At 33.8% G+C, this 24,355-nt stretch overlaps 2 protein-coding genes across 3 annotated transcripts in view; one reads left to right on the forward strand and one right to left on the reverse strand.

Annotated features, from left to right (window-relative positions):
* The window catches only part of LOC124365762 (G kinase-anchoring protein 1-like), a 30,148-nt gene extending 26,395 nt beyond the window's left edge, over positions 1-3,753 (forward strand). For both annotated transcript variants that reach the window (XM_046821765.1, XM_046821766.1), the window contains one exon: positions 2,366-3,753. Coding sequence is in view for 1 of the 2 variants with exons in the window: in XM_046821766.1 (XP_046677722.1) it covers positions 2,366-2,392 (27 nt within the window). In the remaining variant the exon portion in view is untranslated. The remainder of the gene's footprint in view (positions 1-2,365) is intronic.
* A 6,269-nt stretch (positions 3,754-10,022) lies between these two features.
* Positions 10,023-24,355, reverse strand: part of LOC124365763 (probable ATP-dependent RNA helicase DHX34) — a 48,733-nt gene continuing 34,400 nt past the window's right edge. The window contains exons 17-20 of the mRNA XM_046821767.1: positions 15,407-15,528; positions 14,372-14,603; positions 10,512-10,633; positions 10,023-10,265 (exon numbers count right to left, since the gene is read on the reverse strand). Coding sequence (XP_046677723.1) covers positions 10,135-10,265; positions 10,512-10,633; positions 14,372-14,603; positions 15,407-15,528 — 607 coding nt within the window. The 3' untranslated portion in view covers positions 10,023-10,134. The remainder of the gene's footprint in view (positions 10,266-10,511; positions 10,634-14,371; positions 14,604-15,406; positions 15,529-24,355) is intronic.

Here is a 24,355-nt window from a genome sequence, read left to right on the forward strand (position 1 = left end):
TTGATGTTCCCTTTCAATATACTGTCCTCTTTGGCCGTTTCACTGTTCCATGTACATTTTCCATTGTGCGTACCGATACTACAGATAATTTTCCGTAATTTTATTCAGTACTACTGTTACTTTCTCTTTTACTGCTGCAACAGTCTCAAATCTTATTTCTTTCAAAGCTGACTTGACTTTAGTGGAAAAAAAAAAAAAATCACAGAGGACCAAGTAAGGTGAGTAGAGTGGATGGTCTAATATGGGGATGCTGTGTTTGGCTAAAATCGTTGTGACTGCCAAAATATTGTTCTGGTGTAGGATCCATGACTTGCTTTTCCACAAATAATTTCAATTTCTCCATACACGCTTCTTTACATATGGTAGACAGGACGCTAATGTAGTGATGCTGATTCACTGTTTGCCCAATTAATGTGCACAATCCCCTTGATATAAAAAAAGACAATTATAATTGAATTTTGATTTTGCTGTTATGAGAATGATGAGACTTTTCAATGCAACAATTGACTTTTTGTTTGAGGTCATAAATAAAAAACCATGATTCATAGCAAGTAATGAGGTTTTCACTTAAGGTAGGGCAATTTTCAATGTTTTCTAGGATGTTAGAACGAATTCCTTCTGCTATGAGACAATTTGAAACCATATTGAACACATTTTGTTTAAGTTGGAACTTTCATGAAGAATCTGCCTTCCCTGTTAACTAACTCATACACTGCTCTGAAAGTTAAACGGAGATCTTGTCGAACAAGAAGACCGATTTTTTCAATGTTAGCAGATGGTCTGCAGTGCGTTTGTGACTTGTGATCATCTTTAAATTGTTCAAACCTCTCAAACACTTATGTTTGTGATAAATAATCATCACCGTACACTTGCTGTAACATTCAGCAACATATTATATTAACTTGCAGATATTCCAAGTTTGAAAAGAAATTTGATGTTCACTCTGTTCTTTTTGAATACGCAACACTTTTCCCGATGCAGGAACAAAACATAAACGGCTTACAATCAGCGCTACAGGTGAAGCAAGTATGGAAGCCAGAGGAAACTCAAGCAGCGGAGAGAAGAGAAGTCATGTGACTGGTCGTACTATAATCAATTGCATTCGTTCTGTGTTTACAATACTAATCCGGTTTTTTTCTACCCAAGCATCGTAACACTGATATTGCAAGTTATTGGTATCGTAATATTCATAACTGTAAAATGATAATATGTATGGCTCAAGCTATTGAAGAATTAGTACTCATTACTCAATTGATTCGCACCGTAATGCAGTATAAGTTGTTGGTATCATAATACTGATAAGCATTTCACATAATAATACTTAACATTATCATAATAAACATAGCACTATTAATTTTATATATAATCTTAACATATGACTATGGAATACACACTGCTAAATTGGTTAACCACTGCCATTTTGTCAAAAGCGTGAATTAATTTTTGCTGTAATGTTATCTCAACTCGTATGTCCAGCTGTACTGGCCAAGATATAATTCGTCCATAGCTCGTAAGACCAGCACCACTGGCCACTAAATATAGTGTTTATTTTCTAATATTCTCTTTGTTTTATAATGAATGGTGAGTGCTGAAACCTATCGAGCAGCTTTATTTTAAAGTAATTTTAAGTAAAGCATAAAGCAGTAAATTTTAAATTAGCCTATACTTCTTCTCTAAACATTGACTGTGCAAATAAGATGAACGACGTGTAGTGGTGGGCCTATACACTGAAGTGATAGAAACCTAGAGCATTTTATTAGAAAGTTTTATTCTGTAAAAAAAAATTAAAGACAGAAAAATGTGAAATAGTTCATGTCTGAGTAAAACATAACTGTAAAAGCCTACTTTATAATATTTTATTTAAATATCTTTGTTAACAATATACATATAAGAGTTAAATTTCCCAAATGTATGTTTATCTTTGTATTAAAAAATTCATTAAGAACAATTTAAAATCATTTTTCATTTCTTCTTTAACCATTTTAAATTACTATGCAAATAACGCGGAGGATATTGAAAAAGTAATTCCGATCTGGAGAGGCAGACATCAAATATGGCCGCCGAGCTGTCAATGAAAGTAGCGCGACCATCTTTAACTGGCCATACGAGTTGCGAGGACAAACTGTGGCAAAACTAACGCGAGCTGTCTGCAACCTTGGTGTGGCCAGTGCTGCTGGCCTTTCAAGCGCAAAGGGTTAAAGGATTGATACCAATTTTAATTGTATTGCCAAATAATAATGTTTTATTTGTAATATCTCATTCATTCCAGTGTATTATGTTGCATGGGTATCAAATGTATTAAGTAGAATTGTTTACAAAGTTTATATGGCTATGTATGAAGTAATTGTGAATGTTTATTTTCCAGAACAAAAAGCGAACAGACTCAAAGTGAAATATTTAGCCAAGTTGAAACAAAAGCCGCCAGGTTGAAATGCCTCCATTGAACTATCTATTGAAAACTCGTCACTGAGACTGACAGTCACAACGCTAGTGTGATTGATTAATTCCTAATTTTTATACAAAGTGCATAATGCTTTTAAGCTCCTTAATAACGAGTGGACCCTTGAATTTATTAAAAATGTTTGGATTTGTTAAAATAGTTTTTTTGTCAAGTGTCGTTTTGTGGTAAGTTATGTTTTTAAAGTTAAAGAACACAAGGAGATGGTGTTCTCCCGATGATGGTGTGTTTGTCAATAGTTCTGTTCTATGAATTAGATGGGGTGTGGAGACAGCAAAGGGATATTAGTTTAGTTCTTAACTCTCTTAATATTTGATCTTAAGTTTGTAAAAGATTTAGATTGTCTTTTTAATATTAACGACAATCTTAGACTCTTCTTTGTTTGTTGCAATTCGAAAAGAAACAATTCTCATAGAAGTCCAGTTTGTTTGTATGTGATAAAAAAAAACTATTATGATTATTTACCGCATTTATCAAATAAATCCCTAAGCTCATACAAAATTGGATGCGATGGGAAATAAAAAGGGCACTGCAGATCTAAATCCTTTTTTTACATCAACTCTTAAGTTTTGTTCAGTTTGATAACAATCAGATTAGATGTTTATGAGTAGCAATTATAACAATTAAAAAATTCTCTTGCTGCCGACAAGTAACAGAGTACAAAGTAGTTAGTGCATCTGCAATTGCACTTATTGATTCAATAATTATTAGCTTTTTTAATAGTTTTTAAGTATACAAAATTACAAATTTGTTTTTGTTTTCCAATAGCCCCTTCCTGTGTTAGTTCCAAATGGTTTTATATTTCAGGAGATCTATAGTACAGAACAGATTCAGGCAAGTTTGTAATTTTTAAGCCATTTTCATGTTGGATTGTTTACGAGTCAACACGAAAGGACCAATATTTTTTTGTTATATTTATGCCATTGTTGTGTATTTTCGAGGCAACATATTCTGTGTGAATGTAATTTTAATTTGCAGGAGTATTAAGTATGTTGTAAACAAAACAATGTACATTTAATTTTGTTTTGGCATTCTGCCATTCCTTATTCATTTTATATAATATGTAACTAAACTACTCTTTTATTTGTGTGTTAAAAACATTCAATTCCTCTTTATATTTAAAACAGAGTTATTTCAAGTATATATTGGATTGTTGGAGCTTTTTACTTTTGTTCTGGATCTAAGATAAGAGAGATACTGCCTATAGGGCAAAGTGATTGCATTTATATGACTTGTTATTTCTTTTTGTATGTTTATGAAAAAGTTTTTGTCCAATATATTTATATTTATTAAAATTGTGTCTTATTTCAATCCTTGACATTTTTAAATTGTTAAATTAATAATAGACATATGTACAATATATGACCATACAGTTGTTTCACTATTACATCCAAATGCTTTGACCAATATCAGAAATTCAATTTTTTGATTCCCATGAGCTGGTTTTTAATGTTCTGTGACTAACCAACTAAACTAAAAAGAATCCTACACTTCTATATACAACTACTATTCTCCAAAATATAAAGATATTGTAAACTTTTTCTTATTGTGTTCACATTGACGATGTATCAATATTACATTTGATAAAGATAAAAATACTAGTCAATTCATGATGTTAACATTTTTCTTATTGATGCACAATTTTATATTTTTACTGTGATTATTTTTCCTCACATTTTAATACTTTTTTTATAAATCTTGTTCAAATAACTTAAAATCTCCTATATTTTTTATATTTTCGAAACTTGTGAAAAATAAATGATATTGTAAACTAAACTAATGTTTGTGGGTTAGTAAAAAAATTTTTCCTGCACAAATCACAATATTTATTTTTTAAATTGATTTTTATTTAATTGTTTCCTAGTTTTTGCGGGTTAAAATATTTGGAAAATCATATAAATATCTATTTGAGGGGTTAAGATTTTTTGACAATTTAACCTGTTGAGGAGTACTGACGGCTCTAACCGTCAACCTACCTAGGGTCTATTAGAGTAGGCAAAATTATCATTAATATACTTGAGGGAGTGAAGAACACTTAATAGTTGTATTCATTCAAAATGTATTGAAATATTATAAAAGACCAAAAAATTCCTTATTTTCACAATCTAGGCGTTAAAACCGTACTTTTTTTAGCAAAGCATGATAATTTTTAAACACACAAATCCACAAACAGAGCACTCATAAGCAGTTTTTCTTTTTCTTGTATGCTCACCATAAGAAATAAGGGTTTTTGCTTGCTTGTACACTCAAGACAAGATCACTTTAGTCCAGATAATCATTAACTTTACCACAGTAATCACAAAACGGTCATATTCACTCCAGTACAATAACTAAAAATAGCCTAAAAAAGAGTTGGCGCAAAAAAATTACTGGAAAATTTGGCGGCAAAGCTGAGATTATATATTCTGTCGCTAGGAGGCAGCACCTTACAGCAATAATTATATTGAACGGTTCCCAGCCAAAATAGTACGTAAGAATGCCACTAGAGAACATAAACAGCCGTAGTATTAATTATTTGAACAAGCTAGTGATGGATGGTTAAAATAGATGTTTATTGCATTAGGGGTTTTGACTCATGAAGAATAGTATAAAAAAGAATAAAATACACACAGATGCCAAGTTTTTGCAACTATGCAACAAACAATTTTACATAAGTATCACTTTAAAATATTTTTTAGTTCCGTATAAAGAAATTGCAAGGCTGTTTTTTGTACGCATTTGTATGTTCAGAACTTAGTAAAGAATAAAAAAATAACCAAATAAATGTTTGAAAAGAAAATTGAGTTTCTGATGGTTTTTGGCATGAACCCTACTTAACTCATCCAAAGGGTTTCGTGTGTATATAGATGGACACACACAAAGACCCATCACAGAAATCTGCTTTCATCGACAACTGGTGAAAACACGTGTTAAATGCTTAGTCAATTAGAAATTTTAATGGCTAGTTTTAAATATATGATATGTTTTAAGGATACAACAAAAGATTTTACAATGAATAAATTTATAGTGATATTTCATTGTAAATCTTAAGTATTCAGGTAACCACAAAGTTCCCCTGCACCTGTAAAACCATGTATATAAGTAATCTAATTACAGACTTATAATAAAAGCAGTAAAATATCAGTTATCTTTAGTGGAACCATAAGAGCTATTTTGCTTCCTTAAATTGTGAACAATGAATAAAGAAACTAATTGTAAACATTTTTTACTACTACAAAATGTTCGGTTTTACAAGTAAAAATGTGTTGAGAGAGTTACATCTTATTGCATGTTATTAAATGTATTTTATAAAAACCGTATTTAAATATCAACATTTTGTGGGGCAACAGCGCTCATTCTTGGGGTATACCACAGCAGGACCATCACATTGTATGTGAGGCCCCTTTTAGTCTAAATGTCACGTTACGTCACGTGACAGATGTCACGTGACAGACGTACAGTTCACCACACCGCCACCGACGTCTGTCAGATACTGGGACATTGTTTCTGCTCTCAGTCAGTCATTTTAGTTGAAGCAGGTAACATGGAAAGTGGTTCGTGGTGCGATAGCGCGTTTACAAAAAAATGTTGCCTTGGTTGGATGACGGCGATAGTAGTTCTAGTAGTGAAGAGGAACTCATGCTGTTGTATTCGGTTTAACAAACCGAACGCATTGGGTGCACCCTATCAACCAAAGACGGAACAGTGCGGCGAGTATCATCATCTGATGAAGGATTTGGAGCTAGATGATGACAGATTCACAAAATACTTTCGGCTATCTAAACCTGAGTATGAAGAGATATTAACATTGATATGTAACGATATTAGTAAAAAAGATACCAACTACAGGAGATGTATTTCCAGCAGAGAAAGATTGGCGATATGCCTAAGGTAAGTTTACTAATGCTCTATACAATTTACTTGTTTGAAATCTTATTGTAGATGGTTTATAATTTTGGTGAAACTTATTTTAAATATATAAACAAATATTTATTACTTTTGAAAATTATTTAGCACCCATTTATTATATTTAAAAATTATTAACATTTAGGAATCTCTACTTTAATTACGCATATTACAACTAATTTTTAACTTAATAATCGAGAAGGAATCGGACAATGAAAACTATTTATTATATTCAACTGAAATCTCTTAAATGTAGTTAAAGAGTACAAAATTTTTTCGAAGAAAATACACATTACATTATTAAAATTAGCATAATGTGGCAAAGTTACTGAGAGATTAGAGAGATTCAAAACTGTTGGTGTTATCACTCAAATAAGAGATGCAATGCATGTTCGAAGAGGTGGATGAAGAAGAGGGGCAGGATGGAGGAAATGAATAATGTGGTACACTTAATGGTTCTTGAACAGCTTGCTGTTGGTTCGAAGAGCGCCAATGCTCTTCCTCCGCTCTTTTGCGATTGACTGCATGAGTTCCAGTTTAATCCGTGTCTGCAAAAAACGAGGGAGCAAACGAGTGACTTGCAAGCACTGGCGAAAAATAAGTCTAAGTCATCAGCTTCTGGTTGCACTTCTTTTGGCTTTCTGTCTTTCTTTTCTTGAAAATAATTAATTAATTTGTCCACATTTCTGGGATGACGGTTTACGGGATTCACCTAGTGTTTGCAGCATTAGTAGAGGGCAGAAAACTAGTCTCTTCATTTTCTTCTACATCAGTAATACTTTCATCTCCTGGAGTGAAAGGACGGTCGCAGATAGGGACTGTTGCCCCCACAACACTTTGGTCCATTGGAGGGATATTAGTGTCACACCTGAAACACACAAAAACAAAGACGTAGAACTACGGTGGGATCACACGCAGAAACATATTTAATATCAATAATTAAATGGAGAGCTAAATTTCAAACATTAATGTGTATACGTTTTTAATTAATAATTACAACGTATATATTAATTTATGTCTTACAACTCGTATTTACAGGATAGTAAGAATATATACAAGACAATCGCGTTTGATCAATCCCATCGGTCATCATCAGGCCTAAGAATGGCAGAAAGAAAATGGCGTCACTGCTTAAATACTGTTGGCTACCAGATTTTTCCGGATACAAATTACGATAGTTGCCACTGGGGTCAATTTCTATTATTTTGGTATTTTTTAGTATTTAATCAATGTTGCCATATTGATTCTGCATTCATGTGCCTCATGATGACCTTTTGTGATTGGTCGAAATCGAATGCCTTTTTTTGTATGTTTACCGTCTTGTATGTAAGTGCAGTATAGATGTTAAATATATTTTAATTGCTACAAGACGTAATTTGTTGCATCCGTTGTAACTTAAACAACACTTATCATGATAATTAAAAATTATCACTTGAAAACGACAACCATAGTCTTCCCTCATCCCCATCACTTTTAGATTGAAAAAATAGCATATATACTTGAAAATGTAAAAAGGTCTTTACTTCCTATGTTTCATTGTTGTAACGAGGAACTCCATTTGTTTCTCGTATTTCCATGGCTTCAATTTTGTAGCTGATTGGCCTGACTTGGTCTTCTTCCGGAAGAGAGCTTGGCGGTGGCGTCACGTAATTTCCTCCATTCCTCTTTCAAATTCGCTTCTGTAAAATTAAACATTATTAAAGTGTTTGAAATTTTTTCAGATTCTTGTCTACAGGAGATACATTTACAACAATCAGCTTCAGCTACAGAATTGGAGTTAGTACCGTGTCAAAAATAGTTGAAGAGGTGGTGTGATGCTTTATGGAAGAACCTGCAACCCCTATACATGCCAACTCCAGACGAGAACATGTGGCGAAACATTGAAGAGGGCTTCCGTTCCAGATGGGATTTTCCCCATTGCATAGGAACCATTGATGGCAAACACGTACAAATACAAGCTCCCCCGAACTCTGGATCAAACTTTTTTAATTACAAAAAATACTACTCTACTGTTCTTTTGGGACTGGTTGATTCAGAATACAAATTCATCCGCTATAGATTGTGGTGCTTATGGAAAAGAATCTGACAGTAGTATTTTTGTTGAGAGTGAATTAGGGAAAAGACTAAGCAACTATGCTATGGCAGTACCTCCTGATGAACCATTATTTGAGGAAAATTTCAATAATCCTTATGTGATTGTGGGTGACGAAGGTTTTCCTCTTAAACGTTTCTTGCTTCGTCCCATTCCCAAAGGACCGACATCTTAACGACGAAAGAAGAATTTTCAACTATAGACTTTGTAGATGTAGAAGAGTAGTTGAAAATGCTTTTGGCATTCTTGCACAAAGATGGCGTATCTACTTCAGACCCTTAAACTGTAAGCTGCACTTAGTAAACAAGATAGTCAAAGCAACAGCCGTCCTCCACAATTATCTTTGCTCCAAGGGATCATTTTCTCCAGTAAATGACGCCTGAGGAAATTTTAGTAGCTTATGACAAAGCATGGAAACCTATTCCTCGTTATGGTGCTCAGGCATCTAAAGAAGCTACCGAGATAAGAGATCACTTTGCTAAATACTTCATGTCCGAAGAAGGAAGTGTCCCATGGCAAGTGGAACCACATTTAATGACAACCAAATCAACAATTAATTGTTCTAACAATTTGTATATATTCTGCTCTTGTGTATGATTAATATTTAAAAAATATGTTTGCTTACAGTTTGTGGCATGTAGTAGAAATGATTATTCTACTGTTTGTATATGAAACATTATTTAATATGTAATTTTCTGTTGAATCACTTTCGTATAAACATAATTCCAATTTTGATTTAACATGCATGTGTTTTTTCTTTTTGTAAGTCGTGTTTTTTTATCCTTACGAGATTTTGTTACCAAATTTAATTTGGGATGTTCATTAAAGAGTATAAATAATAAAAATGTATGCTAATATTAAAACCAGTGAAATAGATATTACCACTAAACATTTATGTTGTCAATATTATTAAACTATACTCAATTATGAAGGGTTATTTTGAAAGTTTTTAAGCTTGAACAAGTACAATTAAGAACTAAGTTACTTGCTATTTTGTTCCAGTTGCTCTGCTATTTCACCCCATGCTGTGTCCTTTAAATTACTGTCTCTATACTCCTCCAAATCTGTATTCCACAGCAGTGGATGCGTTTCTGACGGCTTCAATTAACTGTTCCATAGTAAATAACAAAAATAGCAATCCAACTTCCTGTAATGTGGAACTGAGCGACAGGTCTGGTCATGAGCGCGGCGGGGCAGCGAACCAGTGCGCATGCGCGAGGCCACAGACGTCAACAGATGTTTTAAAAGATCGCTCTCGGAGCGATTCCGCAGATTCGTCTGTCGACGTCTGTGGTGTCTGTGAGGTTCTGCGAGGTCAGTGTGATTACACCATTTACAACAATGGAAACAGATCTTTTGAAAAATCTGTCACGTGACGTAACGTGACATAGTGTGACCGCGGTGTGAAACAGCCTTAAGCGAAGTTTAATTAATGGTTCCTCAGATCCACAGGATAATTCAAAGTGTCTTAACAGTTCAGATCGATTCTGTTATTATATCACTTGTCCGAAACCACTTGCATGAATTGTCCTAGGAAATAAGGTTAACGGTATCCTTAATATTTTATATGGAAAGAAAAAATCAACATCTTTCTTAAAAAATTATATTTTATAAAATACTGACAGAGATAAATATATTTTACATATTTACAATAGTTAAAGAGTTATCACGATGAAGGTATTCAGTTTTAGAACACTTCTCAACATGAATGAGATCGTTTGTGTTTTAATATTTCAATAGATGTTAAATATAGAGTTTTACAACAATCTGGACAATCATAGGCCATGCTGTTCGGTTTAGGTGCACAAGACTCTTCTTCTTCTTTGCTCTCTGAAAGATTGAGAAATAAAAAATTAGTCGCATTTACATACACACCAGACAGTTTTACATTTTTATACGGATTACACTAAAGAAAAGATGTTATTACACTTTAAAAATCTAAATTTGTTGCAAATATTAATGATTTAAAAAATAATTTTAGCTTTTCAAAACAGAAAAAGAAATGGCTTTTGTACATAAGTAAAGCACCGAGAAATTCCTTATCAGAATTCAAAACTCTCTGTACACTCAACTAACCTTTGTTAACACTGGAAGGTTGGCAGCCTTGCAAATGCTGGTGTTTCTCCAAGAAATTCAGTGCTGCCACTAGTCCACAAGATTCACAAGTCCAAGTTTCCAGAAGGAAATCATCAATTAAACTGAAATGCAAAATATAACTATCAGGTTTTGAATTACAGTATAATTACTGACAAATGAAAGAAAAAAGGGTATTCCATTACATTGACCTGATTATATGGATAATAAAACGGAAATAGTTTAAAAAAAATAATAAATACAAATGATCCATCAAATATTTTGAAAACGTTATCAACAGAATTTACATAAACTTTTTCACAATCTACTTCCAATTAGGATATAAAATTGGATGTTTGGACCAAAAACTTATATAAGGTGTACACTTGAAACAGCTGACTTATAAATCCTTTCTGAGACTCATAGTATCACAGATAAATCCAGTTGGAACAGTAATAGTAACATGTGTTAAGCATGAACCAATAATAAAAAAGGCCCACTCCTAACCCCTTACTTTTTTTGCCGCCATCTTATTTCTGCCGTGATGATCTACAATTTGATATTGACCTCTGGTCAGTCGTAGGTGGTCGGTCGACGAACACAGACCTATTGTGACCTGTATTCTGTAGTTCAGTTTTAATAATTAGTGTTACGTTTAGTTTTTTTATTAAGTACATGTTTTAGAGTTAGTGAAGTTGACACAACATGGTGGTTGTGATTCCTGACTTAGGCGTGTCACAACGCTCTGGTATGATTTGTTTATTTTAACCTAGTTTGCAATTATGTGTTAACCTGAAGAAGAGATCTGATTTCATATCACGAAACATATTGTTACTGATGTTTTGACGGAAATCATATTGAGACGGAAAAAATACAATATTTGTTGAAGAAAAATAGTTTCATTGAATTAAATAAATAATAATAAATATTGCACTTATTTTGATAAAAAATAGTACATTACACAATATGTAGGACGGGCAATGGAGATTGATATAGTATCTCTTACCAACAAGTTAGTAATATAGTAACGGGTTAGCCAGTGAAACGGGAAGATTTAAATAAGCGACTAATTTTTTAAGAAAATTAATTTTATCATTTAATGGTTATAAATATAAAGAAAAAAGGTAGCCATTTACTGTACAATAAGTAAAAAAATTATTTTTCGAATATAACATTTGCCATATGTCCTCCATTGGAATCTATGCACTGCTGCAGCCGGGCCTGGAAATTTCTCATGACATTTTGCAGCATATTGACTGGTATTCCTTCGATTTCGTCCCGAATTCGTTGTTTTAGGGCTGGGATAGTTCTAGGTGGATCGTTCTGAAAAACTCTTGTTTTAAGTAACCCCATAGAAAAAAGTCACTGGCTGTAAAATCTAGAGAGCGAGGGAGCCAAGAGATATCCCCGTTTCGGGAAATGACACCACCTGGAAACAAAGCATTCATGGTAACTCTTGCAGTGTGGCTTGTTGCCCCATTTTCTTGGAACATTGTGTGTTCATTCACTGGAAAATGGGAGAATTGTGTAAGAAAGGTCTGGATCATTGCAACGTAACGCACAGAGTTAACAGCCACAGCACTTCCATTGACATCCTCAAAGCAAAATGAGCCTATGATTCCTCTTGCTCACCTTGTGCACCAAACCTTCACTTTTTCAGTATGAAGAGGCGTTTCATGAAGTGCGTCAGGGGTTTCCTCCGACCAGTATCTGAAGTTTTGTTTATTAACAAAACAAAACTGATGAGGTGGAAATGCGCCTCATCGCTCATCCACAAGTTGTTTACTTGGTTGACGTTTTCTTCAAGTCTTCTGGCCATTTCCTTACATAATTGTAATAGTTTCTGATGGTTAGTTGGTTTGAGAGATGCACAATCTGTATTTTGTATGAGTGAAAATTTAAATCTTGATGAAGAATCCTTCTCACCGAAGTGAGCATGTTCTTCCAAGGCGTATAGCATGTTGTTTGGCAGATCGGCGTGGACTTCTGAGCATTGTCTGTTGAACAGTAGCGATATTTTGAGGAGTTCAAATGGTTTTTGCAATCCCACCTTGTTTTTTATATGTTGATCCAGTTTATTCAAGGTTGTTTATCCACGAACAAATTGCGTTATCCGAAGGAACAGGCCTGAAATGGCGTCGAAAAGCACGTCGCGTTTTCACCAAACTCTCACCATTTGTATAATACGCTTTAACCACGTAGCCGCAATGTTCACCCGTCCAACGATCCATCTCAACTAAATGGCGGGACACGCAGGTAGAAAGGAGCCGGCCACTATTACCCCCACCACTCACGTTCCAACTGTCAAGGCCATCTCCAATCTTCCCGTTTCACTGGCTAACCCTTTATCTATCTCATTCAACAAAACTATTTTCTTATTGTTATAAACTATTAAGTGTTATGAACAATAATGTAGTAGCTTTGTACAATTTTGCTGTTTTCAACATAGTGCCCTATTCTAGTGAGGGACTTTAGGTTAGTAAATATCAGAGTACCCAAGGGTCAAATCATATTTTTATACAAAATTAACACTTTTAAATTCCATTTGTGAGTTAAAGCATTTCTGGAAAGCTAACTAGTAAATTAAGGTAAATGGTGGTTACAACTTAATCTAAACCACTTAAAAGTATAAAAATTAAAACAAGAAAAAAATTAAATCTATTAAAACAAAATATATATTTTGTTGTTATAGATGACAAACAAGTATTTCATCAAAAAAAGATCACCAGTATGGTTTTAAAATGTGTCAGATTGTATTTTATCCAAAACTACATTTTTTCCATCATTTGAACACACTGTGCTTAATAATGATCAAAATTGTTATAGAGCTATATCTTTGATTAACACATGTTACTTGTATAAAGATTCTACAAATACAAAATTTAAATAAATAAATGTAAATTATACATTTTTATGCACACATTAAATTTGGGTATAAATGTAACGTATAAACTATATTATATATATATATATATATATATATATATATATATATATATATATATATATATATGTTTTTATTTGAAATATAAAAGTCTATCCGATAAATTGGTTATAAATGTCTGAGGTTTATATGCAGATAGATAAAATTTTCATCCTAACTTCCTGGGAATTTAAAATTGAGGAAATATTCCCAGGGAATGTTGCCAGCAATATTTCTAAAATTCATAAATTCCCGGGAAATTATGATTAGTTTGGAAGAAAACTCAAAAACAGAAAATAATAGGTAAAAGCAGTAATTATATGGTTAAATAAATTTCTATAACTGAAATGAATTTAAACATACAATTATAATTAAATTAAACTGGTAATATAGAAATGGGAATATTGGTAATTATAAATAAATTGTAAAGCTATAAAACATAATGAAATAGTGAATGTATAAAAATAAGTAGTTTTTGAATATTTTAGATCTAGGATGTTTGAACATGAGTTCCAAGATGAAATTACTTCTCGAAAAATGCTAGATTTTTAAATGTTTGTTTTAAAAAATGTTTAGGAAATGAAATCCATTTAGTTCTATAAAATCCCAGGACATTGTATATACAAGGAGAATTAATGCATGTATTAAAATGTATGAATTCACTTAGTTTACCTAGTTTTAAGATTCTTTAACATTTAAAACATTCAAAATTACAAATTTTCATAAATTCCCAATTTTTGGGAATCTTACTGGTCCAAAAAAATATTCCTGGCAATATTCCCATTTCTTGTGTTCCCTCCCACTGGCAATATTTCTGGCCCACATCACTAGAGGTGAAGTTAGGATTCTACAGTCCTCTCTACCACTAAATGTAAAGAAAATCGCACAATTTACAAGAAATCGGATGGATGAAATAATCCATAATAATTATTGTACACACCAGTTGTAAGTCAAATATGGTGCTAGGTGGACACCACCCAGTTTTTCATTGACAGTAACTTCCTGGTCAGGACAGAGAGGGTTGACACCCTCGGCCATGTTGTACCCTGGACCCACGTACAGCAACTTGAGATCGGCTGCCAGTAGTCTCTTCAATGAGTACAGGATCTGGCTGTTCATCAGTTCTACCAACTGCTGGGTCAGACTCCGCTCCACAGCATCGCAGTCTCCATCTAGAACAACCGATTTATAAGGAAATACTTTTCCCAAAATTCTACATTTCCAGTTCAGTGTTTGAAACACTCATAGTATACGTGAGATGAGTCCAGGAGTAAGTGGGCATTTTGAATGCTAGAAAACAAGCTACAGAGAATAGTAGTGCTAATTTTCTTGCTGATTTGTATTTAACAGACGCTTATGAGTTACAGCCTTTTTTAGTTCAAGCTCGGTTGAGCTTCTTTTCTAAATCAGCTGCTCTGATTTAGTACAAATTTCTTGGCTACAAATTGTATGTGGACCTACCCTAAGGAATTAGTTAAAGACAATCAAAGAAATTAATAAGAAGATCTCAAAACTACTATGTCTGGTTTCAATTGAATTGGATTTTGGACTACTAAACAATTATGAACAAATTGTTCATGATACTGTGATTGGGTTAAAATAAAATTTGTAATTATTTTATTCAGTAATGGAACATCAGAAATAAAGAAAAGTGATTTGTTGTATTACAATGAATAATTAAGATTTTTATATATTGAAAATGAGAGCTTAATTATTTTCACTTAAACGGTAACAAGTCAAAAACTGAAACAAAATATAACTTTTTTATTAGTACTAAAGCAATTTTTATTAGTTACCACGCAATTCAAATTTCCTAAAATACATGTAGTAATTACCATGCACAAGATATTCTCAAAATTTCCACATACGTTTTGACATTAACAACTTTAGGTAACAAACAATGCTGGGCTTAAAATACTTGAATCACATAGTGTTTGGCGAGCCTAGACAAGAATAAACATATTGAATGGCCAACCTTCAAATCTGAGTTGCAGCAGTTTCTCCCACTGTGAGCGCGCTTGGACTACTTTACGAACAAGCGTCTGTGCCGTCTCAGCCACGGGGAACTTCAACTCCAACCACGAATCACAAACTATTCTGTAACACCATACAAACATAACGGGTCTGTATTGTAAAATAAAACACCACAACAGCAAAGTGTTTAAAAATTTAAGAAACTGTTACTTTAAAAACAGTTTTGAGAAAATATTTTCCACAGAGTTAAGTGAGGGATGACATTGTTATAATTGAAAATGAATGAACTTTATAAAGAAAATGCACCCAAATAATTCTCTTACATTAAATCTTATACATTTTTAAGCAGTGGAGAAGTCCTGTTATGCAAGCAAAATCACAATTGAAATTGGAGTTCTGTATTGGAGCCAGTTCAAGTGGTGTTTATTTTAGTGCTTAAAGAATGTTAATTTTAAAGCAGTTATACTAAATTATCAGTGATGAATTTTTACTATATTTACTGAGTGAAGTGTACTTTACCTGGAGCACAGTTAAATATAACTTATTTTACTGCAGACTACATAATATTTTGATTATTTAAACACTCATTATTTTCTCTACTATAGCACATGTTTTTCAACCACTCATAAATAGCCTTTTTTAAGTGTAAATAGCACATAACAAATCACTTTCATGATATAACAGTTATTTTATATATGTGGGATTTAAGACTTTGACAGTTTGGAATTTATAGAACAAAAGAAAAATTAATTAAAATTGTAAATAACTGGTGCATTTGTCTGACTGGAGCAGTTATTTCCTGTTCAGTACTGCCAACCCCCCACCATTTACCTGCACTACTCAGCTGTACTCTGCAAGCTGCTTGTCCACATATCAGTTGCCTAATTGATAGCAGCAGTTTGTTTACATTATCAGCTGTCAAGTCCATCTGCTGTACAACTTGTCTGCTTACAGTTGTAAACAGTTGATGGTTAAACTCCCACAACTGACATAATATCTTTTTGCATGAATTAATAATTTGTGAACAATTATACAATGACTTATTAATTGAATTTTATATTTTTTGACAATCCAATATAAATTCTAATTTTACACATACACAAAGTATTTATCTCTCATTTATTCTAGTGTAATCTTAATGTGATTTATCTTAAGAATGATTTCTCTTGAAATGGCACTGGCTTCTGAGGAAGTTGAACACTTAGCAATTGAGCTTTATGGAGAATTTAACAAGATTACAGAGGAATGCGATCCACTCATGTTCAACAATGTATTTAAATTTATTGACAAATATGCTTCAAAGCTTTGACAAAAGCGTTATTGAAAATAAATCACTTCAAGAAACACTGTCATTATTGGATTTAGAAAAGGAAGACATTCTTTCAAGTTTAAATGAAACCAGAAAAAATTGCAGCAAAAAAGATGAAAAAAATTTGGAAATTACAGGAAGAAGTTGACATATTAAGGCTGGACTCTAAAGAGAAAATTTGGAAGAACGAAATAGAACGGATATCTAAACAAAGAGCAAATGCAGAAGAACAACTTATATACAAGAAAAGAAGAAACTTGAAAATATATTAGAAGAAAATAAATTAAAAAATAAATTAAAAGAAATGAAATGCCAAAATCTTGAACACCTTTATTCAGAATTAATGCTAGATCATAGGAATCTAATTGAAGTAACCAAACTACTTGAAGAGGACTTAAAAACCCTCTCTAATACCCATAAAGAAAATCATCTGGACGAATCAGGGAAAACATTCTGTGAAGTAATCAGAAAAGGTAAACATATTATACAAAAGTCCTTTGAATGAGTGGCCAACCCTTCCAAATACTTCTATCACACTTTCAAACAAGTATGACATTTTATCAGGGCTGATAACAGATGAAACCTTTGCAAAACCAGACTGAAAATCAACACACTAAACAGTGACTACAAGAATGAAAGTAAATTAAAGCAGAAAAGGCCTATTATTAAATCTAAAACATACACAAAACAAGAAACAATTAAAAACAGTTTTATACCCAAAAAAATCCAAATTTTGCTGACAGTCATGGTTAAAAATCTGTATGACGCAGTGCAACCACTAGTACCAGATTCTGAGGTTTTTGTCAATGCCTGTCCTGGAGCCCCAATAACCCACATACTGCAGAACACTAACGCAATGTGTACAGACCTCACAGACCAGGACGTGGTTGTAATAATCGGAGGGGCTAATGATATGAGCCGTGTTACCTACAGAAACCGTCGAGCTGCACAAGTAATTCCAGGTCAAATACATCGGTTTTGTCAGCAAAATAACCATACCAACTTTATTTTTGTACCATTGTTTCAAAGACACGACCTGGAGAAAAAACATTTCATTAACAAAAGAAATTGCAATTTTAAACGGTAAACTGGAGGAAATGGAGAGCTTCAATGTTATTGATGGGACTGAAACTGAGAGGACAGCATTTTACTCGCCATGGAATGCATCTGAACAAGATGGGAAAAAAATTGCTTGGCAGGAAGATAGTTCAGGCTATTGGTAGAACTTCAGCGACATCAAAGTCTGATCCTGACCTCTGCGGAGAAATACCTACTCAAGAGCAAACCACCAGCCCATCTGTGATAGAGGTCAGCCCAAGGATAAGCTTGGAGTCAACTCTGGAGAGCAGTCCATCTCAGCAGTATTTCAACAGACATCACCAGTGAAGCTGACTACTGACCCTACCGTGACTGAGTCCCTACAGACACCACCACCTGGACCACTCCACCAGCCCTCACCTGTCGGGAGACAATGGGACTTGTCTACAGTCTCCAACTCTAGTGAAGCATAGCTCTTTTTCTATTTCTTCACCTTTTCAGGGTTTTGAAACGCCCAAAACAGACAAAAGAGTGGTGTCTCAACAATTAGTGGATGAATGTAAAAGAAATATTACAGTAGAACCCCAAGGTAGAAACAGTTATTTTTTAAGAAAAAAAAGTACAAAATGTAAAAAAAACCTTAGTTGAAAATAATGGAAAAACCCCTTGTCTGTTTCAAAATTTAACAACCTTTAACAATGAATCTAGTTCACCTCATTGAATCAAACTTGCACATCGGTCTTAACATCTTACAAATTAATATCCAATGTCTCCGTAATAAATTGTTAGAATTAGAACACTTGTCTAAACTTAAGCATATAGATATTATAAGCATTTGTGAGCACTGGTTACTAGAAGAGCAGATATCTTTGTTTACACCACAGGGCTACAAAGCTGCAATATGGTGTGTCGCAAAGCCTCAAAAAATGGGGGTGCTGGTATTTTTATAAGAGATTCGCTTGAATATAGTGAACTTGACCTAAGCAAATTTAATCTAGAGCAAAATTTAGAAATTTCAGGAATAAAATTGGCCAATTTAGAAGTAGCAATAGTTTCTCTGTATAGATCACCTTGTGGTATATGAAATTATTTTTTGATAACTTTGAACAAGCTATTAAAAAAGGTTTTGCAACATACCTCTAAGTTAGTCATTGGAGGTGACTTCAACATACCATTCCATAAAACACTGACACAGTGACAACCACCTTTGTAAACATCTTACGCTCTCTTTAACTTGGTAGCTATAAATAAGGCTCCTACAAGAAATGAATCGTGTCTCGATAACATCCTCGTAAATTTTTCAAGGGATTGTTATGAATTAAAAGTTTTGAATGACTGCATTTCCGATCATAATCCTCTTCTATTAAATCTAAAACTTGATAGAACATGTAGACCAAATGAGACAGTCACATCCTCAAAAAAAATGTATGCGTAAGCAAAAATGAGACACAAATTAAATTGTTTGCAGAAAGTTTGGAGAGTGAAAGGTGGGAAATAATTGATACCTATAAAAGAAAAGAGATTGACATTGAAACTTTATTTAACAGTTTTCTAAAAACATATAACAATATTTGGTATCTATCATCTCCATTAGTTAAAATTGGTGTTAAAAGCAAGCAGACAAAGAAACTTTTGTGGTACAATGAAGATTTAAAAAGAGGTAGAGAAATAATGCTAGGTTATTTTGATGTTTTTAAGAATCTTAGAAAAAAACTGGGTCTCAGCATATGGAAGCCGCATATAACCTTTATAAATTCTTCAAAAAAGAGTATAGAAAAAAGCTCAACCTAGCAAAAAGGGCTTGTTTTGAAAATCATATAGAGGGAGCTAGTAATAAATGTAAGGCTGCCTGGGAGGTAATTTCCTCAGAAACACAAAACAAACACAGGTGTGACACCAACAACACTTGATCCACACCTAACTAACCAGTAATTTCATACAGTCGGTGGCAGACATTCAAACTAACATTGATAACACTGACATATTGGCAACCAAACCTACTGGCTAACACTTTAACTAACTGTGTACCTCAATTTACTTGGTCATTAATCACCCCAACTGATGTAACTAAGGTAGCTGCTAAATTGTCAAACTCTAAAACTTCCGACTTTTATGGTATATCTAATTATATTGTCAAGAACACAATAAAACACATCAGTTCACCATTAGCTTTCATCTTCAATCAATGCTTATTACATGGATATTTTCCTGATCTTCTAAAAATTTCCAAGGTATTGCCAGTCTACAAAAAAGGGGACAGATCTCTGCCCCAAAAGCTATCGCCCAATTTCTATAGTCCCCATCTTATCAAAAGTTTTTGAATCTATAATGTATCATCAACTTAATCAACATTTGAGTCCAATAATATAATCAGTAATAAAACAACATGGCTTTCGTACCAATAAATCTACAACTTCTGCCGTTACAGAAATAGTCGTTAAAGCACTTCATGCTTTTGAACAAAAGGAGTCAGTTGCTTTAACACTCATTGATTTAAGTAAGGCGTTCGATTGCGTGAATCATGGCATCCTCCTCGACAAACTTAAGATCTATGGTATATCAGAAAATTCACATTAATATATTGCAGTCATATCTATCGAATAGAGTACAATATGTTTCTGTTCAAAGCTCAGCAGTCTACCACTCTTTCTGTGGCCACAGGTGTACCACAGGGTTCAGTTTTTAGGACCATTCTTATTCATCATTTTTATAAATGATCTGCCCTCTAATGTGTTGTCTAACATTGTTATTTATGCTGATGACACCACTCTTTTTTTCATCTAATAAGCAGTTGAATACTCTGAAAGAAAACATGGATGCATCTCACAGCTTGGCTTTAAATTGGTTCACTTCTAATAGACTGATATGTAATCAGGAGAAAACGCAAAATCTGCTTCTCAGCTTATCTGAAAATTATGAAGATCAATCTGTAAAATTGTTGGGTTTTCATCTTGACAGCAAGCTTAATTGGAAAATCACACATTGACCATGTATGTAGAAAAATATCTAGAGTCTTGTATTCTAATGTGGAAACTGAGGGATTTTGTTAGCTGTGAATATTTGAGAGTGGCATATTTTTGCCTTTTTTTCAATCACACATTTCCTATGGCATTGTTTTGTGGGGTCACTCCAATGCTGTGAATGATATTCTTCTCATTCAAAAAAAAGTAGTTAGAACCATCAGTAGAAGCAGCTCTCTAGAACATTGCAAACCACTTTTTATCAATCTCAAATTCATGACAGTTATTAACCTTTACATTTTTCATATACTAGTCTATACAAAATTACAAATTACAGATTTCAATACCAGACAAGATTTTCATCAACACAATACCAGGGGTAAAAACAAATTAGATCTCCTCCAGCACAGGCTAGTCAAAACCGGCAACTCTTTTAAAATTCAATTGCATAACTTTTTATAATAAGCTGCCTGCATCTGCTACAATGACTCCTTTCAATATTTTTAAACTAAAGATAAGTAACTGGCTCATATGCAATCCATTCTACTCTTTAAAAGAATTTTTAGATTCTGACATAAATATCATTTTTTGATTAGTTTGATTTGTAGATTTCTGATTTTTCTATACTGTATTAGCTATAACGTAATTAACAAACCATGTCACACTCTTCATAGATTATATTAAACCTGTTACTTGGTCATAAAATTAGTATAATTATAGCACAATATTGTAATAACTAATTTTGTTTTTGTAAATATCAGTGCTGTATATTTTGACGATGCCTATTTCATATTGTTGTGACCAATGGCTAATAAACTTCTTGATTCTTGATTCTTGATTCAAGCATTGATTTAAGGTTAAATAGTCTTAATTTCAACACATTGTGATTTAGAAAGACTTTCTTGGACTGATAACACTTGATATTATTTATATACAGGGTCTTGGGACTATGAATGGCCGTTACTCAAAATCTATTTAAGATAACTATAAACGATTTAAACGTCGCATCGAAGATGAAATAACTAAGTTTTGTTTTCCATGTAGCATGGGAGGAAACGTTGACCTCGTCATGTGTAGAACAGCTGCACAGTGGCAGTCTGCTATTGTGACTGACAGGACACCGGCATTCTTTTTTGGAGACCATGTATTGGTTTAAAATCTTGTAGACATGTTCTAAAAGAATTCTACAAATAAAAATTGTTGTATATTATCTAATGAGTTAGTTTCTACACTGGTTGATAGTTTTGGATGTTTAACATGTTCTACTGTTTCAAATGGGTTTCACTATTACATAAATCCTTGTTACTGAAATGTTTGCTGTCTGATTTCTTGATGAATACCTGACAACCCAAAAAGATCATTGTTCACATTGTATTTTACCTGAAATTCAATAATTTATAGTTTGGATGAAAACTTTTAGAGAGGTGATGTGATTTTTGTTAAGTACCTAATGGGCTATAAAAATTAAAGTGCAATAATTTTGGTTTAACCCATTCAGTGCGGCCGGCCCCAAATGAGGCCGCCTTGTCGCTCTACACACAAAACCTCGGTGTGATTCAGCCATTCGTTGTAAACTGTTGAATCTCTGCCGCATTTTTTAGGTTATGACCAACGCTTTATTGTGATTGGTTTCGTTCGCGTTTACTCGTTACGGTTCTTTTTCAATAGGAGCCCGTTGTAATCTTTGAGTGTTTAGTGTGTGGTTTTTGTGTATATCAACTGTGTAATTCTTTCTCTACATTATTTGTGTGTTTTTTATAAAAATGGATCCTGCAGTGCCAGGTGCCTCTGGTCAGACTAACTTTCACTCCAGAAATGAACAAAACTACGACAGTGATGGTTCTGTGGATTTCATACAAAGAGTTGTTGACGACTCTTCCTCAGACAATTCAGCTGCTTGTTCTGAAAGTGACGACGAGGCTACTGTTATTGAGGTTCCTACTTGGAGTATTACAACAACAGGTATGAGGCCTATTAAATTCGTCAGAACCGAATCTTTGTTAGTATCAGTACCGGGGGTTGGTTCTCCAATAGATTTTTTCACACTCCTACTTGACGATGTTTTCCTAGAAAATATTTGCAAATTTAAATGCTTATGAATTCAGTTGTGTATACAGTAAACCAACCTTGACACCGAAATCAAGAATGAATGCGTGGAAAGACATCACTGTACCCGAGCTGAAGACATTTTTAGGTGTTTTATTGCACACAGACACTATAAAAATGAATCGAATCCAAAACTATTGGAAAACAGATTATTTATTCAATTTCAAGTGTTTTACTAATTTTATGTCGAGGGACAGGTTCTTGTCCATCATGCGTAGTTTGCATATTTGCAAAACAAACGATAATGCTCTTGACCCCAGTACTGCAAACTCCATAGAAAAAATTCAGTTCGTTGTAGGTTACTTCAACGACAAAATGAGAAGTGTTTACTACCCTCAAAAAGAGTGTTATCTCTCGATGAAGCTATGGTACTGTGGAGAGGAAGATTACACTTCCATCAGTACATCAAGGGCAAAAGGTACAAGTTTGGTGTCAATTTGTACACTTTGATAGAGCATCAGGGATTTATTCTTAGATTCCTCATGTACACGGGCAAATCAGATACTACCTTAGGTGGTGTAGGGCACACAGAGAACGTTGTCCTACACTTTTTGAAGGATTATTTGGGGCAAGGCCATTCAGTGTATATCGACAATTTTTATAGCAGCTACGCCCTTGCTTAGAAATTATTGGCTGAAAAAACATATTGCACGGAGACATTACGTGTTTGTCGAAAATTTACACCCCAAGAAGTAACCAATCAATCCCAGGAAAATGGAAAGAAAAAAAAGGTCAGTCTTATACATCTTGACTGAACACGAACGAAATGGTGGATTTTGTGGACAAAAGAGGTCGTACTAAGCCTAAACCTCTCCCAATCGTAAAATTCAGTGCTCATATGAGTGGTGTTGATCGTGCCGATCAGATGATGGCATACCACCCATTTAAAAGAAAAACCATCAGGTGGTATAAAAAAATCTTTGCACATACAATACAAATGATTTTGATGAATGCAGATCAACTGCATAACATGTACAACCAAAAAATGACGCTATATGACTTTCGATTGGAAGTGATCTAAGGACTTTTACCGCCTCCCTTAAATGTTGTTGAAACTCAAGGTCAAAAAAGAATGAGGAAAGAAGCTCACAAATAAGAAAAAATTGAAGGCCAAGAGGCAAACGTCAGCCGTACCAAAAGAAAGAAGTGCAGGCAGTGCACGAAAAATGGCAAACCAAATGTGAAAACTGCTTTCCATTGTGTAACATGCCCTGAAAAGCCTGGCCTGTGCATGGGTCAGTGCTTTGAAGCTTACCATAACTCTCTGCAGTAAAAGGCTGGATAGGTGGAGGTGGTGTATATAGTGTATATAATATTTATAACTAATAAGAATAGTGATAAGGCTATAATATGTGGCAGGCCGAAATTGGGGCCAAGCTTGTAACGTCAATGGTCAAAGAAAAGCAAACGGAAATATTATTGGACAATCATCCTGGACTTTCAATGAAAGTAAGTGATATCAGCAGCAGAGCGCTCGTAACAACAACTTTCGACAGTACGGGAACAGCACAATATGCGGCCGGCCCCAGTAGGGGCC

The sequence above is a fragment of the Homalodisca vitripennis genome, chromosome 7, assembly GCF_021130785.1.
Source record: "Homalodisca vitripennis isolate AUS2020 chromosome 7, UT_GWSS_2.1, whole genome shotgun sequence".
Taxonomy (NCBI): Eukaryota; Metazoa; Arthropoda; class Insecta; order Hemiptera; family Cicadellidae; genus Homalodisca; species Homalodisca vitripennis.